The following is a 17,048-nucleotide window of genomic DNA, read 5'->3' as shown; positions in this document are numbered from 1 at the left end:
GCTAGCTAGCTAGCTAGCTACCCACCAACCGAAAAGATATCTTAAACCTTCCACAGGCGTTGAGCATAATTCTCAGACCACATAAACTCTGACTAGGCTTGTGGTCCTTGTTGATTTATCGTTTAAATTTTTAATGCTCCCGAGAATATCAAGGGACTGGATATTCATGCAGAAATGAGGTACAAAACGAAGAGGACTTACGAGGAATGCATACAGAACGCACAGTTCACTCTACCAATAGTGCAGTAAAGCTTTTACTTACTCTGTATAATTTGCTTCAGATCATCAATATGTAAATTGTTGTACAATATCACCATTAATGTAACCACAGAGAGGCACAAATCTTAACACGAACTCCATGAAATACACGAGAATTTCCAATGTACGAGAAACTAATAATCTTAGCAGAGACGTGGTATATACAGACATCACTTAACCTTCCATTTTCTTCTCTATATTCCCATTTATCCATATCTTCATGTTTCACATCTGTCGAAGGTCCAAGTCTTCCCGCGCTACTTCAGTGAGCGGCGGCGCCTCTGGCAGCCGTTTAGCCCATGAACCTCCATTTGGGTCAGACGTTCCATGAGACGTGTTATGTATCTTTCTTCCTCCTAGTGGGACGAGCACGTCTGGTCTGTTCCCTTTTCGAATCATGTGGACGTCAGTTCGAGTTTTTCATCGAGCAAGTTCTTGTAGCTAAGGAGTGCTTCCAGTGTCCAGATCAAGACGCCCAAGACCAGACCTGTCAAGAGATGGGTGGTAAGGTAGAACTGAGGCCCGGAGCAGTCACGAGTGATCCTATCCCATATTCGAGATGAAAACCTCATTGAACTGAGTGCCTCAAAACAAGGTGGACTGAGAGCACAGAAAGATGTTCTAAGGGAGAACTACCGTAACTTAGCTTGGCAACTGTTATGGCATAATCTCTAATATAATATGCAATAGCACATTCAGGCATATACCCCCTACCCCACACACTTGATCACCGTTTCCTGTGTTACTGAGGTAGCGTCAGACACACGAAAAAAGGCCGCATCCGCCCACGTCCATTCTCCCTGTCCACAACCAGGCCCCACAGACCTTTCCATGGTTTACCTCGGTCGCTTCACATGCCCTGTTTCAGACCACTGACAACACGTCAACCCCTGTATACCATATCGATCCAACTTACTCTATCCCGTGCACGCCTTACACCCTCCTGCTTGTTCAGGCCCCGATCGCCGAATATCTTTTACAGTCCATCCCTTCATCTCCAATTTGGTCTTCCCCTTCTCTTTGTTCCTCCCACTTCTGACACCTTTCATCACTCATTCTATCTAAAATCCCACAACTCATCTTAATTCCCTGTTACCCATCATAGTTCAGCATGACCCACCATGAGTTACAATTACACCAAAGACCCATTTTGACTCACCGCCAACAAAGAGCAGGAAGACCCCAGCGAGGTCAGAGAGGGTCAAGACCAGAGTGGAACCCAGTCCGCCCTCCTTGCCCGGCGCCACCAGGCAAGCTGTAGCGTTGGACGTCAGCTCGAGCACACTGCGACTCACCAGCCCAGACTCCTTCAGCGGCGCCATCCTGCAGAGGATCGTAAACCCTCCGTCAAACGAACACACACTGCGCCAAATACGATTTTGAAGTTAACATAACCTTAGACATTAACACAACCTTCTTCTTTTCTTCTACGGTGACGTAAGCCAAGTGCTTAGTGCGTTAGCAAAGTGTGAAGGAGAGTGCGGAGGGGATGATGCCACGGGGTCTCTTACCACCGGTTGAAGTGCGGGGTGAGCGGACTGCCCCTGGGGAAGGCGAAGGCCAGAGGAGCAGATTTGATGGGTTCGGCTGCAATGTAGTAGTGGCACTCTCCCGTCCGACCGAAGTCGTCGCTCATGATCTGCCGCGACACATACTTTTGACTGACGGTCCTCGACCAAGTTCCGGGTTATATAAATATGACAGCCAGACTGTTCCTCTTGTTCCTTCCTTGCCTATGAGACTTTAAAGCTGATCTATCTTTTCTAGATGACAAAATTTGTGTTTTGTTTGTTCCTCATCTCCTTTGGGATATTGAGGAAGACAATGAAAGACATCATAGATAAGCATCGGTACCATACTTCGATGTTCAGATAAAAATATTAAATGATTTCTTAGGGGTTTTCTAATCTTCCAGTACTACCACTATAGCTACTGACACTCATTACCATTATCATCACTACCTCTATTACTACTACTACTACTACAACTACTACTAGTGCGAGGAAGACTAGACAAAACAGGGAGACTAAAAGAGGAAAGATAAACCATGAATTGTCGTAAGGAATGGTTCTCCTCCGCCATAACCCACGTGACCGTCATCCTAGTCCTCACCTTCACCAGCAGCTCGCCCCACCGTCCTCACCTTCCTCATGGTGAAGAAGTCACACAACACGGCCATCCGCTCCTCCTTGATCCTGTGTCTGGCCTGGTAGGCGTTCACGACCAGGCTGCCTCCGTCGTTCACCATCTTGTACAAGCCAGACTCAGCGTCCTGCAGCGACACCTGAACCTGAGTTCCTCTATCTTATTATTCATATCAGCTGGCATATAATGCTGCCCATCCTTGCCTACAGCTGGAAACTGTACATACATACACCAACTGGCACCTGGGAGTTGTACAGACACACAGGTACACATATATAGCAGTAAAGACACGGTACAGTATGTATGTGCATATATACAAGGGTTAGGAGACTGGGCAACACGAGTGTAAAACTCTCTCCTCTTACCATACAAACAGTTATGACAAGATAACGCCCCATGAGTGTATAACTCTCACTCCGTACTGTACTCGTAGGAAACAAAGGCACAAATACATTCCTAAAATGCACTAAAGAAGCAGGAGACAAATCTGCCTTCTGATCTACTTCACAAGGATCGATCCGATAACTTTAAAAGGCTTTATTAAATGAAAGAATCGTTTTCTCTCTATGTAGCGTTTTCTCATTCAGACACTTTTACCTTTATTTTCTTTGACACTCAGACGTCCCCACATACTTTCCTCTTTTCCCTCAACACTTTACTCTTACACTGTTCTTTTTCACAGTCATCCACCTCTTTTTCACATTGGTTCTACATTCTAGACACTATCAATTTTGTTTACATGCTTTACTCTTTCCAAATGACACCTTCCATTTTTCCTCACAGACACTGGCTAACACTGGCTTTAGCTCGTGAGTCTGAATATCCATCGTGTAACCTTATCTGGTACAGGTTACCAGTACGAATGCACAAGACCTGAATGAGTGACTACTGGGGCCTAACCTGAAGGCTCTGCGGCCGCCACTTCGGTATGTTTACGGCGACTGCGACTGTTGATGTTGTACTACGCGTCGATTGTGAAGATCGTTTTTCTACAATCCTGTTTGAACCATTACGTATCCGTAAGTTTCAAAAACGTCGTTTTATATTTTCTTTTAAGGTAATAGATTCTAGTAACAAAGCAAATCATATTCCTATTTTTTTCTACCATCTCTGGATGATATGCTAACGCGGGAGACAGCGACAAAGTATAATAAATAAATAGAAATGATATAGTAATTTATATCAAAGATCAAATTTGTTGTAGAAGTATTTATATGTGATTTAGTTTGGAATGACGTGGTTTGCTATACACAGGAGCTTTAAGTAATCGATGTTTACAGCCAGTTTGAGAGTCGAACCTTTGTGTACTGAAGACCATAGTAATTCACTTTCTCAAGGATATAAAAAAAAATGAATAAACATATCTTTACTAATTAGCGAAGATTGTGATAAAGGTGCCATCAGTGTTGGTACTACAGGCGACTAGTTGTGGCCCTAATGTGGTATTTCCTTACGATGACAAGCTATGCTGTAGCATGTAAGACAAAGTGCCGATCTTGCTGCGAGAGAAACTTACATTTCTCCGCTACATCCTGACATTTGGACGCAGCGAAGGAAACGAAAACTATAATTACGTGCGAACGTTACATCATAATACCATCCTAAGAAGGAAGCAACAAGACTGTGCAACATTATGACTCACACTGAAGAGTTGGTGTAGGGAAGTGCCTCGCTCGTTGGCCCAGGGAATCTTGCCGTGGTTGACGAGGTCCTCCAGCGAGTCTACAGGCACGGTGACCATCGGCACAGCCAGCAGTGAGGTCAGGACGCCCTTGTATGCCGAGCTGAGGACGATGGTTGCCACCATCCACGTCCCCAGGAACACCCGACCCGCTGCCGCCCGTGGAAGGACACTGATGGCTGCAAGAGGCAGACGATGTTGCTACTAAAGCCAATAAACGTGAGAAATATCTTACCCAAATATGAGACCCTTCCACTTACACTCTTCATACTTACGCTGCCTCAGTACTGCTTGCGCGAACCAAATGTATGGGAACGCTTCGAAGAGGTGACCATCGCGAGCTCTGGTGGTATATCTGGGTCTATCTGCCGGTACGGTGATCTCAGGGTTCCCAGCTGGTGAGAGGAACCTCCTACTGCCGAGACTAGTTAAAGACGGTGGCTAGCAACAGGGTTACTCCGAGGAATGCTGCCAACACCAGCCACACCTGCTGGTCGAGAGGAGGAATGAGTATTTGGAGAAATACCTGGGTAACTCAACAAGAGATATAATATCATTAGCTTAAAAAGATTCATTAAAGAAAGTTAGGGGAACAGTCAGCAGAAGAGGGAGTGGCCAGTATCCTCCTCTCCAATGTGCTCCAGTGAGCCAGCGGGACCAAGCCATCCGCCACGTACTGACAGGAACGTCATAAATGACACGAGAAAGTCTTCTTAAAACCCATTTTAACTTGGATACGCTGCGATCTCCTTTACACCGTCATGTTACGCGAACGATTTTTGCTACTCGAACTAAATATAATGAAAGGCCTCTTACCTTGATCTATGACCTGAATTATCCTGTAATGATTCTTGCAATACCATCAACTCTCTACCCAGACAAAGTTTTTTCTTATATTCATTAGTTTCAGGAAGTATTCCGGATATGTACTCCTTATGTAGCCTTTTGGCGCTTACTAATAATCCTTAGTATAAATGTATAAATCGAAAACACTAAGTATTGACGGAAAACTGACCTCCACAATAAGTACCCTAACGAAAAATGAAATGTTTTAGGTTTAAACACGGCCAGGGGGAATTTCTCATTCACAGTTTCGAAGTCTTTAGATATACGATATTTGCCATTTTGTAAAAATCATATTTGAAGGAAAACTGGAAGAACAAAACATGGAGCAAAAGGCAAAATTATCATGCGTTTCCCACAGTAGCGACACCAGCTCCAAGAGGTCATGTAGTTTTTCAAGAACTTAAGAAGGTGTTGCCTGTGACGAATATGAACACTAGGCTCCATACCAACCATGGATGATGGCTTCACCTGCCAGGCCAGGGGCTTGGTGAACCCCGCTAAGTCCCTCTCCAGCCTAGGACGCGGCAGGAAGATGCCGAACCCGTCCATGTAGAGGGTTGAGGAAAAATCCACCACCTGAGCTCTTTCCCACGTCACACCGAAGGGACCCAAGGCCATGTCCACCTCCTGAAGATGTGAAAACCTGATAGATGAATGCAGCTGTTCTCTACACCCTGACAGCCTCCCAGAGAGAATAAACCTTATCATATTCTCACTGAAAGTTAAGATAAAAATATTAATAACTAACGAAATATACTTCTCTTGTGCTCATCTTTGGTCTAGTTCCCATAAGTTCTTACAAATTACAGATAATGTAAACATCAACTGGACATTGGGCCCTTTTGACTTAAAGCAATCGCTAGGCTAGGCTTTCATGACCGATTATGGTCACCACATGGGTGCTGCGTTCTGGATATACTGGTACTGCGGTAGCCATAGTGTGCATCATATTCTCATATTACAAGACATGTCCTACAAGACCCTTAGTGTACACCACCTTCAATGGTGGCACAGCAGGGTTCGTGGGGTGCTTCACCTGGTGATGGCACAGCGGGACTCACCTTCCTCTGACACATGCCGATCATGCCCGTGAAGGAGCCATTGGGCATTCCTCTCCCCCACTCTCTGTCTGGAGGCATCACCAGCGCGTACCTGACAACACACCATCACGTCACTATTCCTCTGCCTGACCACACACCACCACACTTCACCAGCATGTTCCTCACCACACATCAACGTGTTCCTGATTATACACCACCACACGAATTTTTGATATTCTTTAAAAAGAAAAATACACATACGGCAAGTTAAGTTTATAATGGTTCAAGTTCTGTGTAGGGGTAATAAGACCAAAATAATCAGATAGAATACTTCTATTTTCACATTACCAGGTGCAGAGCTGTTGTACTCAGATCAGTTTTCCGTATCTAATGATTGCATAGTGAATTAAACCACTGTTGTGTTAAATCTAATACTAGAATTAACACTTTACCAACACGTGATTTAAATTGTCGTTTTCTGACGTGAATTATCGGTGCGAATCACTTTCTCCTTCAATAATTTTTCACTTTTACCTTAAAACTGACGATCGAGCGAAACCTTCCGTCAACTCTGTTGTTATTATGTTACATGGGGTGGGGAAAATGTGGCTTATCTCGCACCGAGCAGCCGTCTTGTCATAGAATTTAAGGTTTGGTGTTCATTTGTCATACTGGAAGGAAAAGAAATATTAGTGTCTCTTTCCCCACAGGAATAAATCTAACTAACGTGAAATTCAGCTTCGTTGCGATCATGTCGAAGAACTCGGCGGCGACGCCCGACGCGGTGAGGGTCAAGCCGCCGAGACCTCTTCCTCCCTCCTCCTTCGCCGCCTCCCGCAGATCCACCCACGGCACCCATATGTCTGCCGCGACCTTCAGGTGACGCCCGCTGAGGGACATGGTCGAGATGGACATCTTATGGCCGCTGCAGGACCTAAAGGGATGATCTGAAGGAGGGATTCGCAGGTTAGTTTATTTTTTGAGTTGAATATACAAATATGTTTGACTCAGGAGTTTGGAAAGTAAACAGGAAGGGAAGAGAACTTCCAGCCACTTGCTCCCACCCCTTTTACTCGCCTTCGACGACACCTAGGCAACACGTGGAGGATAAGCAGCTAGGTAGAAAGGCTATGAATCAACTGTCAAACCCAGAATTCGACCCAGGTGCATGAGTCGTGGTCAGCAACGCTGTCCGCTACACCATGGAAGCCCATAGTTTATTCTGTGAAATACCGATTTGATGTTTGTTTGGTGTTGTAAAACTGTTCTTGGTTCCCGAGGAACTGGTGCGTGTAGGAAAATGGTGTCATATGCCAGTACTCTGGAAAGAGTTTAAAGACCACACACACACACACACACACACACACACACACTAAATGATGAAACTATAAATCCTTAGATTATACAAAATAAAAGAAACAAATAAAAAGCAACTTCAAGAAGTGGGGCTCCATAACACTCCATTCTCGTAGAATGCAAATACCTAATCACACACACACACACACACACACACACACACACACACACATCTTTATACAAATGAACATGCATGTAAACACACGGACCTGCACTACCTACATCAGAGACAGAATGATTTCAGGGACCTAAACAAGCCTCAACCAAAGTCGGTCTGACACATAGTTGAAATTCAACCTTAGTAAACGCAAATTAATGAGGATCGGTCACATTAAGTGAAGAAGGCCTCGATATAGGAATATTATCGAGCATGAATTGAAATCTGCAGGAATCTCTGTGTGAGAGAGGGACTTAAGAGTTGACATTGTCATTGACTTGTCGCTAGAGTCCTAGATCAAGAGAAAAGTAAAGGAGGTAAACTGTTTGTTGGCAGAGGAGTAATCAAGTACGTAGAGAAATATTCATCAAGTTATTCACATCAAGGCTAGGCTCTCACTGCATATAGGAACAATAATCACGTTTCAAGTACTGTCAGTCAATGCAAACAGGGCATTTATGTAAGATAGCTTAACATGTCTAAGCTCTCTCTTTCCCCTTATCTCAAACGGGTATTTATGTAACAGTGCTTAATACGTCTAGACTCTCTGTCTGTCCCTTATATCGCAATAAGTTAGCGGGGGAACCACTGCATTCTCACGAATGTTGGTATTTCTATCTATGCAATGTGTCTAAATTATAAGCATTTACCAGGCTTTGCTAAGGATTGTATTACATATCCATTTGCTAGTGAGATTTCTATATAAATGCACTTCAAGAGTGCTAGGCGATCTCTAATCTACCTCAATTCATTTCCAAATTGTTACACTAACTGTTTGAATACATGATTCTTGACCCAAAGCTTTCCATGTAGATAAAGATGAATTCCATCTGTCCACCGCTCATAGAACCTAGATCCTAGCGTACATTCGTAACCTATAGGAAAGGTTAACCTAAAATGTCATCTCTTCCTAGGTAAGCCTACGTTAAGACGCGTCCCTACCTGCACGTCGCTTGAAGCCCACCAACACCCTGCCCGACCCTCACTGCACCTCACCTATATACCCGCCCGCTGGGGAATCTACTTATACCCCCAGCGCAGGTTCCTCTCCTGCTGTGTAAGAGAATGATTCATTTTACACTCGTCAGCGGCTCGCTAAGGTATTATTGATGAAGTGTAGCCTACCTTGCTTCTTATTATTTATCGTCTTTACCATGGATTTGCGAAGTTTATGTAAAATTCTGATATTTAAGTAGATAAGACTGGGTGAGACGACAAGCTGGATGTGACATATCTATCATACAGTGGTTACTTCACCTCGTCAACACACTTGTCGGTTTTGGGGTGCCTTTTCAGCACCCATTACGACGGTACTGTTAACAACACACTAGCAGTCCTAGAGAACAGGGAAGGGAAATTATTAGAACTACATCATTATGAGATAAAGGAGAATGGCTGCTACTACAGTAAGCTGTGGCTACAGACTGAATGGCTCTACCGCTGGCTCGGAGTACACTACCTGAGGACTCGAGGAGGTATTCATCTGGGCCACATGACTTGACCATTTAAAGCTGGGAAAGGACTAGGACGACCCTGGGCGAGGAAAATAGAGGATAACGTTATCATACAAGCACTAGCATTCAATGATCGTATCTAAGCCCCTAACACCAATGTAAATAAGCGACCAAGCCATCAACCCAGGTCTGTTTCGGATTTTCTTACGGAGACGGAGCTGAGGTTAAACGTAGGAAATACATATACACGGGGTTAGTACCTGCCTCTGCCTGCTTTTGGTTACTCCGGGAATAGAATATATGCGGCGAGGTTTTACCAGAGCCAAAGGACGAAGTGAAGTACACTCTCGTCCAGGAACTTCCCACTACAAACTAGTCCATTATGTTCATGTTACTGATTATACCACAGTCTTAAAGCTGTAGGACCCACGTAAAAGAGGTCATGGGGTTGTATGCTAAAAAAGAGTATGACCTAACACATCATGAATGCTCTTGACATGGTTATCATTCCTATCTCGTAACTAAAGGTGATAATTTCAGTCTCTCAAAAACGACCACATATGGCACCAGCCACCAGCGGTGTATTACAGCCTAATGTAGTGTATGAGGGGCAGGATGACGTACCTCATCCTGTGAACTCATGCATACCACAGATAATACCCCAATACCTTATCGAGGATATCAAGATCATCTGGCGCGGTCTATATCTGCTTCGCAAACCACATAGGTAGGCTTATGTAGGGATAGATGTGTGTGTACCGTCCCAGAACATGATAAAAAATTGAACCGGCCCATATTCTTACTTCTCATGAAAAGAAAGGCGGGAGATATTGATAATTGATATTCCCCAACTCCGTTATGGTCAAACAACTGAATAATTCTGCTCTGAATGAGGAATCAGTGTGTAGGGCAGTGAGAGATTATTTGCTTTTAAGAAAGACCGTTGTAGTCTAAAGTGTGGGGGTCCTTGCTGCACTTTGTCACTGTGAGGATGGGGTTGGGGACCCAGTTTCGGCAAAATGAATCCCTTACAGGCGCATGACTGTATGCACTTGGTCCGGCCCATGCAGATGGGGAAAAGAAAGAATCGCTGATAATAGAAAGCGAAATAGATAGAGTATAAGATTCGTGAATTCTTTTAATCAGGGACTAAATAAACGTCAGTATTTGTAGCTGGGCTGAAGAGCAATCGTGTGTATAACCCTAGTTTTCACCTATACCTGACACCCTGAAGCTTGTCTCTTCGCTCCTAGACTTGACCAGTACCTTTTGAACGACTCAAGAGAACCGCTGAAAAAAATCAGCTACTGGGACACCTGCGAGTAGTTCCCTTCATGTCGATTAATCGCCTCATTGAAGCTATTACGGATGACGTATTTTCTTTACATATATACTACTGTACTTAATGGGATGAACAAAGCCAGAGACCGGGCTCTAATAAGACAAAAGACGCGCTCCAGGTGGGCAATCCGGCGAATCTAAATAGACGTGCAATACATAGTTATTAGTCATCGACTGATCGTTTCATTGTCCACATCATGTAGGAATAATGAAAGTATAAAGGGCAATGATCAGCGAACTACATGATAGCGAGAAAACTGCGAAGATTAGATTATAGTGAATAATTCTCTTATGTAAACAGACACTGTGGTACGGGTGATTTGCTTAAAATCTGGTTTAGTAAAATAGAACTTCCAAGAAATTTTTAACATGTACTGCATGGCGTCTCAGCTAAAGGACTGACAGTTCAACATCATAATGTCAGGATTTCTGCCAACTAACAACACAGGCAGTGGTCGAGGAGCCTGTGGGATACATGACCTTTATCTAATCAAAATCTTGCCATAAATCATTCACCCATACAGGGACACTGTCGGAGAATCGAGTCACATAATGATTTTTGAATTGACTCCCGTCTGTCGCTCTGAAACATTTCATATAACTCAAAAGACTTGACGATATTAAGTCACACGTTTCTTCATCTTTAACCAGGGTCCAGTATGAGTTATTTGTCTTGTGTGAAGGTTCCCCTCTGCTGCTCTTCTGGTGCTAAATATCTTGAGAACACAAGCACACATTTTCTAAAAGTCTTATATATATATATATATATATATATATATATATATATATATATATATATATATATATATATATATATATATATATATATATATATTGGGAGGTTAATGGTGAGCAGTCACTACTGGCATGTATATGATTATAGGCTTGCGAAAGAGACTTTTGGGTGTGATTATACTGTAGCTTGCCTCTTTGTTTTTACCACCTGTATGTAAAACTTTGCCCTTGCACTTATTGATAACAAAATACGTTTGTCACCCATGAGCCCTGTCTATCAGTTTGTTTTAGGTCAGGGTAAAGCTGTAGGAGTTTAACTTTATTTCCCAGCTTTGTATCATCAGCAAATATTGATATCTTGCAATGTAGCCCGTTATCAATATCAGTGATATGCATGAGAAGGAGAATTGGTCCCAAGATTGATCCTTGCGGCACTCCCTTTGTTACGTTTAATCATTCTGAGATTCGACCATTATGCACATCTCTGTTTATGGCCAGTCAACCAATATTCTATCCACAAGACTTAAATTTTTGCAGGTAACCTTTGATACAGAACCTTATTAAAAGCTTTTTTGAGAATCTAGGTAATCGTATCAACTGCTTTACTTTCATTGAACATGATGATTATAAGAGAAATCAAATGGATTTGTCAGACATGAGCGATTTCGTTAAAAAACCATTATGAAAATCGTTACTAAGTGGTGGTACTCTACATGGTTCCCGATTCTATGTCGAATGATGGTTTCCATAAGTTTTCCAACTACAGACGTTAAGCTAATAGGATGATAATTTCCAGACAGTGAATTTTCATCTGTAACTTTTATCGTAGCAAGTGACATTGACAAGGGAAGTGCTTGTTTTTTTTTTTTTTTTTTTTTTGCATCTCACATTGTCCTCTGATAAAAACTTACCAGGACCTGCCCGTTTTATTTAATTTCATTCCGTTTATTGTTGCAAGTATGTCTTCAGCTACTGTGTCAATTTGATGAAGAACTTCCCCCTCTCTTATCAGTGAAACTGGATTCATAACTTGGGTTGTCTTCTATCGTAAATCCTGACGCAAAAAAAGTCTTTCCATATTTATGCCATGATTTCGATGTCTTGAACCAATTAACCGTTTTCTATTATTATTGGACTTATTGACCAGGTGTTGACACTTCTAACAATACTGTAAAAATCATCAGGCTTTCTTTCGTTATTTTCAACGACATAGGCTTCATATTGACGTTTACTTTGTTAAACAACTCTCACTTAACGCAAATTTACATAACTTAATATACCATTTTGGTTATTGGATTCTCTGAGTTTCTTTTGAGCTACTTACTTAGACGACAAGCACTTTTTTATTCACCGTTTTACCATCTTGTTCTTCGTTTTAGAAATAGACCGTCTATTAGGCATATACATGTATGTCCCTTCTATTGCTTTAAAGGTTTTTCTGAAGAATTTCAAGCTAAGTTCGTGTTTACATGGACCATATCATCCCAGGTTTGCCTGTCAAGTGCAATGCGCAGATCATCTAAATTTGCACATTTAAAATCAGGGACTTTCTTTGACTCATGTTTGACCAACATTATACACAGTATATATAGTAGTTTGTTTGTAATCACTTATACCAAAATTTTCTCCAACTTTTAACTTATGAATGAGAGCCTCATTTGCAGTCAGAACTAATTAACATATTCTCATCACGAGTGGGTTTCTTGACTAACTGTTTTACGGCAATATCAAGTAAAGCGAATGTACTTTGAGTAGTATAGCTACTGGAAAGGGATTCCCCCCATTTAGGTACCGTTATGTTGAAATCTTATGTGATAGAATCTTGTTCATTAAATTTCTGCTATCATAAAATCATGTCTACCTCCGGTGTCTTGCTGATGGCCTATACACTAGTCATACCGGTATCTTATGTAGTTTATCTTTAATTTCTACAAAAGTAAAGTTGACATTCTCAATGGATATTAAACTACTTACTCTAGGTTTTGAATGAGCTTTAACAACAAGGACACCACTGCCAACTTTGTTTCCTTTACCCTATAAAGTGTACCCTGGAATTGAGTATTTGGAAGAGAAATCTCTGTTGCTGATATCTGACCACGAATCAGAAGTGGCAATCATAAAATTGCAATCATAAATTCCCTTTAGTGCTGTTCTCACTACAGATCTTATTCCATAAACTCCGAGCATTATCATAAAATATTTTTAGGATAACAATAACAACAGCTTTCACCTAATCCTTGGGCAAAACCTTTTGTTTTCTCATTAAATTTCATTTCAATTGCATCCACTTTGCAACGTCTTCCCATATTTCAGTGTTTCATCTGTAATCCCATCCGCTCGTGGTGCCTTCATAACTTCAACCTCATTATCACCTTTTCGCCTCCCTTCTTGTTATAGGCCCCCCTCACTTGTATCCTTTTCTTTCCATCCTCCAAACCCATGCATATGACAACTGCTGCCTTGGACATTCATCAGTTCTTCAAAACACTCTTTTAATCTTCTTTGATTCAGCACTCTATTACACTCTTATGTCCACCTTTATTTTTTCAACTCCCTCCAGTGCAATTTCTTATTTTCCTTAAAGTTTTCACTCAATTTTCTTCTAAAATCTTCAGCTACTCTCTCAAATAGATATTGGAGAAATTAATTTCCTTGCCAACTGAAAATCTGAGATTATTCTAGTGTCTGCTATGCAACTGCTAAGCAGTGTAATTTCAATCATTTCATAACACTCGCAGACCCATATCTGCAAATTTGAGTCCTCAGATTTCAAAAATAACTAATTACAGTAACATATAAATAGAAAGTACAGTTGATGGAAGAGAGGTAGACCACTGTAGAGACAGATAAATGTAGAGAATCTAAATATATTTTGGATAAGGATGTCAAAGGAATGAGGGACCTAGTGTACTGGCAGCATTTCAGGTACAGAAGTGGTGTGAATTGAGATGAGAGTCATACTTGATAAGCCAACTAAATGAGCAACGATAGATTTTTTTTTTTTTTTTTTTGCTTTGTTGCTGTCTCCCGCGTTTGCGAGGTAGCACAAGGAAACAGACGAAAGAAATGGCCCAACCCACCCCCATACACATGTATATACATACGTCCACACACGCAAATATACATACCTACACAGCTTTCCATGGTTTACCCCAGACGCTTCACATGCCTTGATTCAATACACTGACAGCACGTCAACCCCGGTATACCACATCGCTCCAATTCACTCTATTCCTTGCCCTCCTTTCACCCTCCTGCATGTTCAGGCCCCGATCACACAAAATCTTTTTCACTCCATCTTTCCACCTCCAATTTGGTCTCCCTCTTCTCCTCGTTCCCTCCACCTCCGACACATATATCCTCTTGGTCAATCTTTCCTCACTCATTCTCTCCATGTGCCCAAACCATTTCAAAACACCCTCTTCTGCTCTCTCAACCACGCTCTTTTTATTTCCACACATCTCTCTTACCCTTACGTTACTTACTCGATCAAACCACTTCACACCACACATTGTCCTCAAACATCTCATTTCCAGCACATCCATCCTCCTGCGCACAACTCTATCCACAGCCCACGCCTCGCAACCATACAACATTGTTGGAACCACTATTCCTTCAAACATACCCATTTTTGCTTTCCGAGATAATGTTCTCGACTTCCACACATTCTTCAAGGCTCCCAGAATTTTCGCCCCTTCCCCCACCCTATGATCCACTTCCGCTTCCATGGTTCCATCTGCTGCCAGATATCTAAAACACTTCACTTCCTCCAGTTTTTCTCCATTCAAACTCACCTCCCAATTGACTTGACCCTCAACCCTACTGTACCTAATAACCTTGCTCTTATTCACATTTACTCTTAACTTTCTTCTTTCACACACTGAGAGGATATATATGTGATAAAATTCATATTTTACTCCGACACCTTATGTATGATTCTAGGATGCTTATGGGTAACTTGGTTAGGTTGTATGTACCCAGTTCACACCATGGAACTAGAAATGAGATGATTATTAATATCATACTAAGTCACTGTCTCCCGCATCAACAAGGTAGCGCAAGGAAACAGACGAAAGAATGGCCCAACCCACCCACATACACGTACATACATAAACAAGCGCACATATACATACCTATACATTTCAACATATATTCATATACATACTCAGAAATATACATATATACACATGAACATAGTCATACTTGCTGCCTTCATCCATTCTTGTCGCCACCTCGCCACACTTGAAACGCCACCCCCTTCCCCCCACAAATGCACGAGGTAACACTGGGAAAAGACATTGAAGGCCACATTCATTCACACTCGGTCTCTAGCTGTCATGTGTGATGCACCGAAACCACAGCTCCCATTCCATATCCAGGATCTACAAAACTTTCCATGGTTTACCCCAGGTGCTTCACATGCCCTGGTTCAATTCATTGACAGCACAGTGACCCCAGTAAACCACATCGTTCCAATTCACTCTAATCCTTGCACGCCTTTTACCCTCCTGTATGTTCAGGCTCCAATCGTTCAAAATCTTTTTCACTCTACCCTTCCACCTCCAATTTGGTCTCCCACTTCTTGTTCCCTCCACCTCTGACACACATATCCTCTTTGTCAATCTTTCCTTACTCATCCTCTCCATGTGACCAAACCATTTCAATACACCCTATTCTCCTCTCTCACCCACAGTCTTTTTATTACCACACATCTCTCTTACCCTTTCATTATTTACTTGATTAAACCACCTCACACCACATATTGTCTAAACACTTCATTTCCAACACATCCACCCTCCTCCACACAACCATATCTATAGCCCATGCCTTGCACCCATATAACATTGTTGGAACCACTATTCCCTCAAACATACCCATTTTTGCTCTCCAAGATAACGTTCTCGCCTTCCAAACATTCTTCAACGCTCCCAGGACCTTCGCCCCCTTCCCCATCCTGTGACTCACTTCTGCTTCCATGGTTCCATCCACTGCTAAATCCACTCCCAGATATCTAAAACACTTCACTTCCTCCAGTTTTTCTCCATTCAAACTTACCTCCCAATCAATTTGTCCCTCAAACCTACTGAACCTAATAACCTTGCTCTTATTCACATTTACTCAGCTTTCTCCTTTCACACACTTCACCAAACTCAGTCACCAGCTTCTGCAGTTTCTCACCCGAATCAGCCACCAATGCTGTATCATCAGCAAATAGCAACTGACTCACTTCCCAAGTCCTCTCATTCACAACAGGCTGCATACTTGCCCCTCCCTCCAAAACTCTTGCATTCACCTCCCTAACAACCCCATCCATAAACAAATTAAACAACCATGGAGACATCACATACCTATGCCGCAAACCGACATTCACTGGAAACCAATCGCTTTTCTCTCTTCCTACTCTGATAAAAATTTTTCACTGCTTCTAACAACTTACCTCCCACACCACATATTCTTAATACCTTCCACAAAGCATCTCTATCAACTCTTATGTATGCCTTCTCCAGATCCATAAATGCTACATATACAAATCCATTTGTTTTTATAAGTATTTCTCACATATATGTATTAGAACTAGTTGATAATGAGGATATACGTGTCAAAAGTGGAGGGAACAAAGAGAAGCAGGAGACCAAATTGGAGATGGAAGGATGGAATGAAAAAGAATTTGAGCGTTTGGGGCCTGAACAACAAGTAGGGTAAAAGGTGTGCACAGAAGAGATAATTGGAAAAATTTGGTACACTGGGGTCCATTTCCTATCAATGGACTGAACCAGGGCATGTGAAACATCTGAGGTAAACTGTGGAAAGGTCTGTGGGGCTTGGTTGTGGATAGGGAGCTGTGGTTTCAGTGTATTACACATGACAGCTAGAGAATGGATGTGAGCAGATGTGGCCTTTCACCGTGTTTCCTGGTGCTACGTTGCTGTTTCCTGTGGGGCAGGATGACACTGACGGATAAAGGCAAGCAAGTATGAACATGCATGCATATGTAAGTATATGAATATAACTGGGAGGTATATCACCAGTACTAC

The 17,048-nt window shown here is 42.2% G+C and overlaps 1 protein-coding gene across 1 annotated transcript; it reads right to left on the bottom strand.

Moving 5' to 3' along the window:
- Nucleotides 1–28: 28 nt before the first annotated feature.
- On the bottom strand, nucleotides 29–8,462 carry LOC139754946 (probable glutamate receptor). The gene is made up of 10 exons (XM_071672764.1): nucleotides 8,426–8,462; nucleotides 6,698–6,917; nucleotides 5,992–6,082; nucleotides 5,222–5,557; nucleotides 4,360–4,525; nucleotides 4,046–4,263; nucleotides 2,402–2,530; nucleotides 1,770–1,897; nucleotides 1,418–1,581; nucleotides 29–745 (listed from the first exon to the last, which is right to left on the bottom strand). Exons 2-10 carry the CDS (start codon nucleotides 6,883–6,885, stop codon nucleotides 654–656), a joined length of 1,512 nt encoding a protein of 503 aa, XP_071528865.1. The 5' UTR covers nucleotides 6,886–6,917; nucleotides 8,426–8,462; the 3' UTR covers nucleotides 29–653.
- Nucleotides 8,463–17,048: the final 8,586 nt, after the last annotated feature.

This window comes from Panulirus ornatus, chromosome 18 (genome assembly GCF_036320965.1).
Source record: "Panulirus ornatus isolate Po-2019 chromosome 18, ASM3632096v1, whole genome shotgun sequence".
Classification (NCBI taxonomy): Eukaryota; Metazoa; Arthropoda; class Malacostraca; order Decapoda; family Palinuridae; genus Panulirus; species Panulirus ornatus.
The sequence above is the reverse complement of the archived record's forward strand: the minus strand, read 5'-3'. Positions and strand labels throughout refer to the sequence as shown.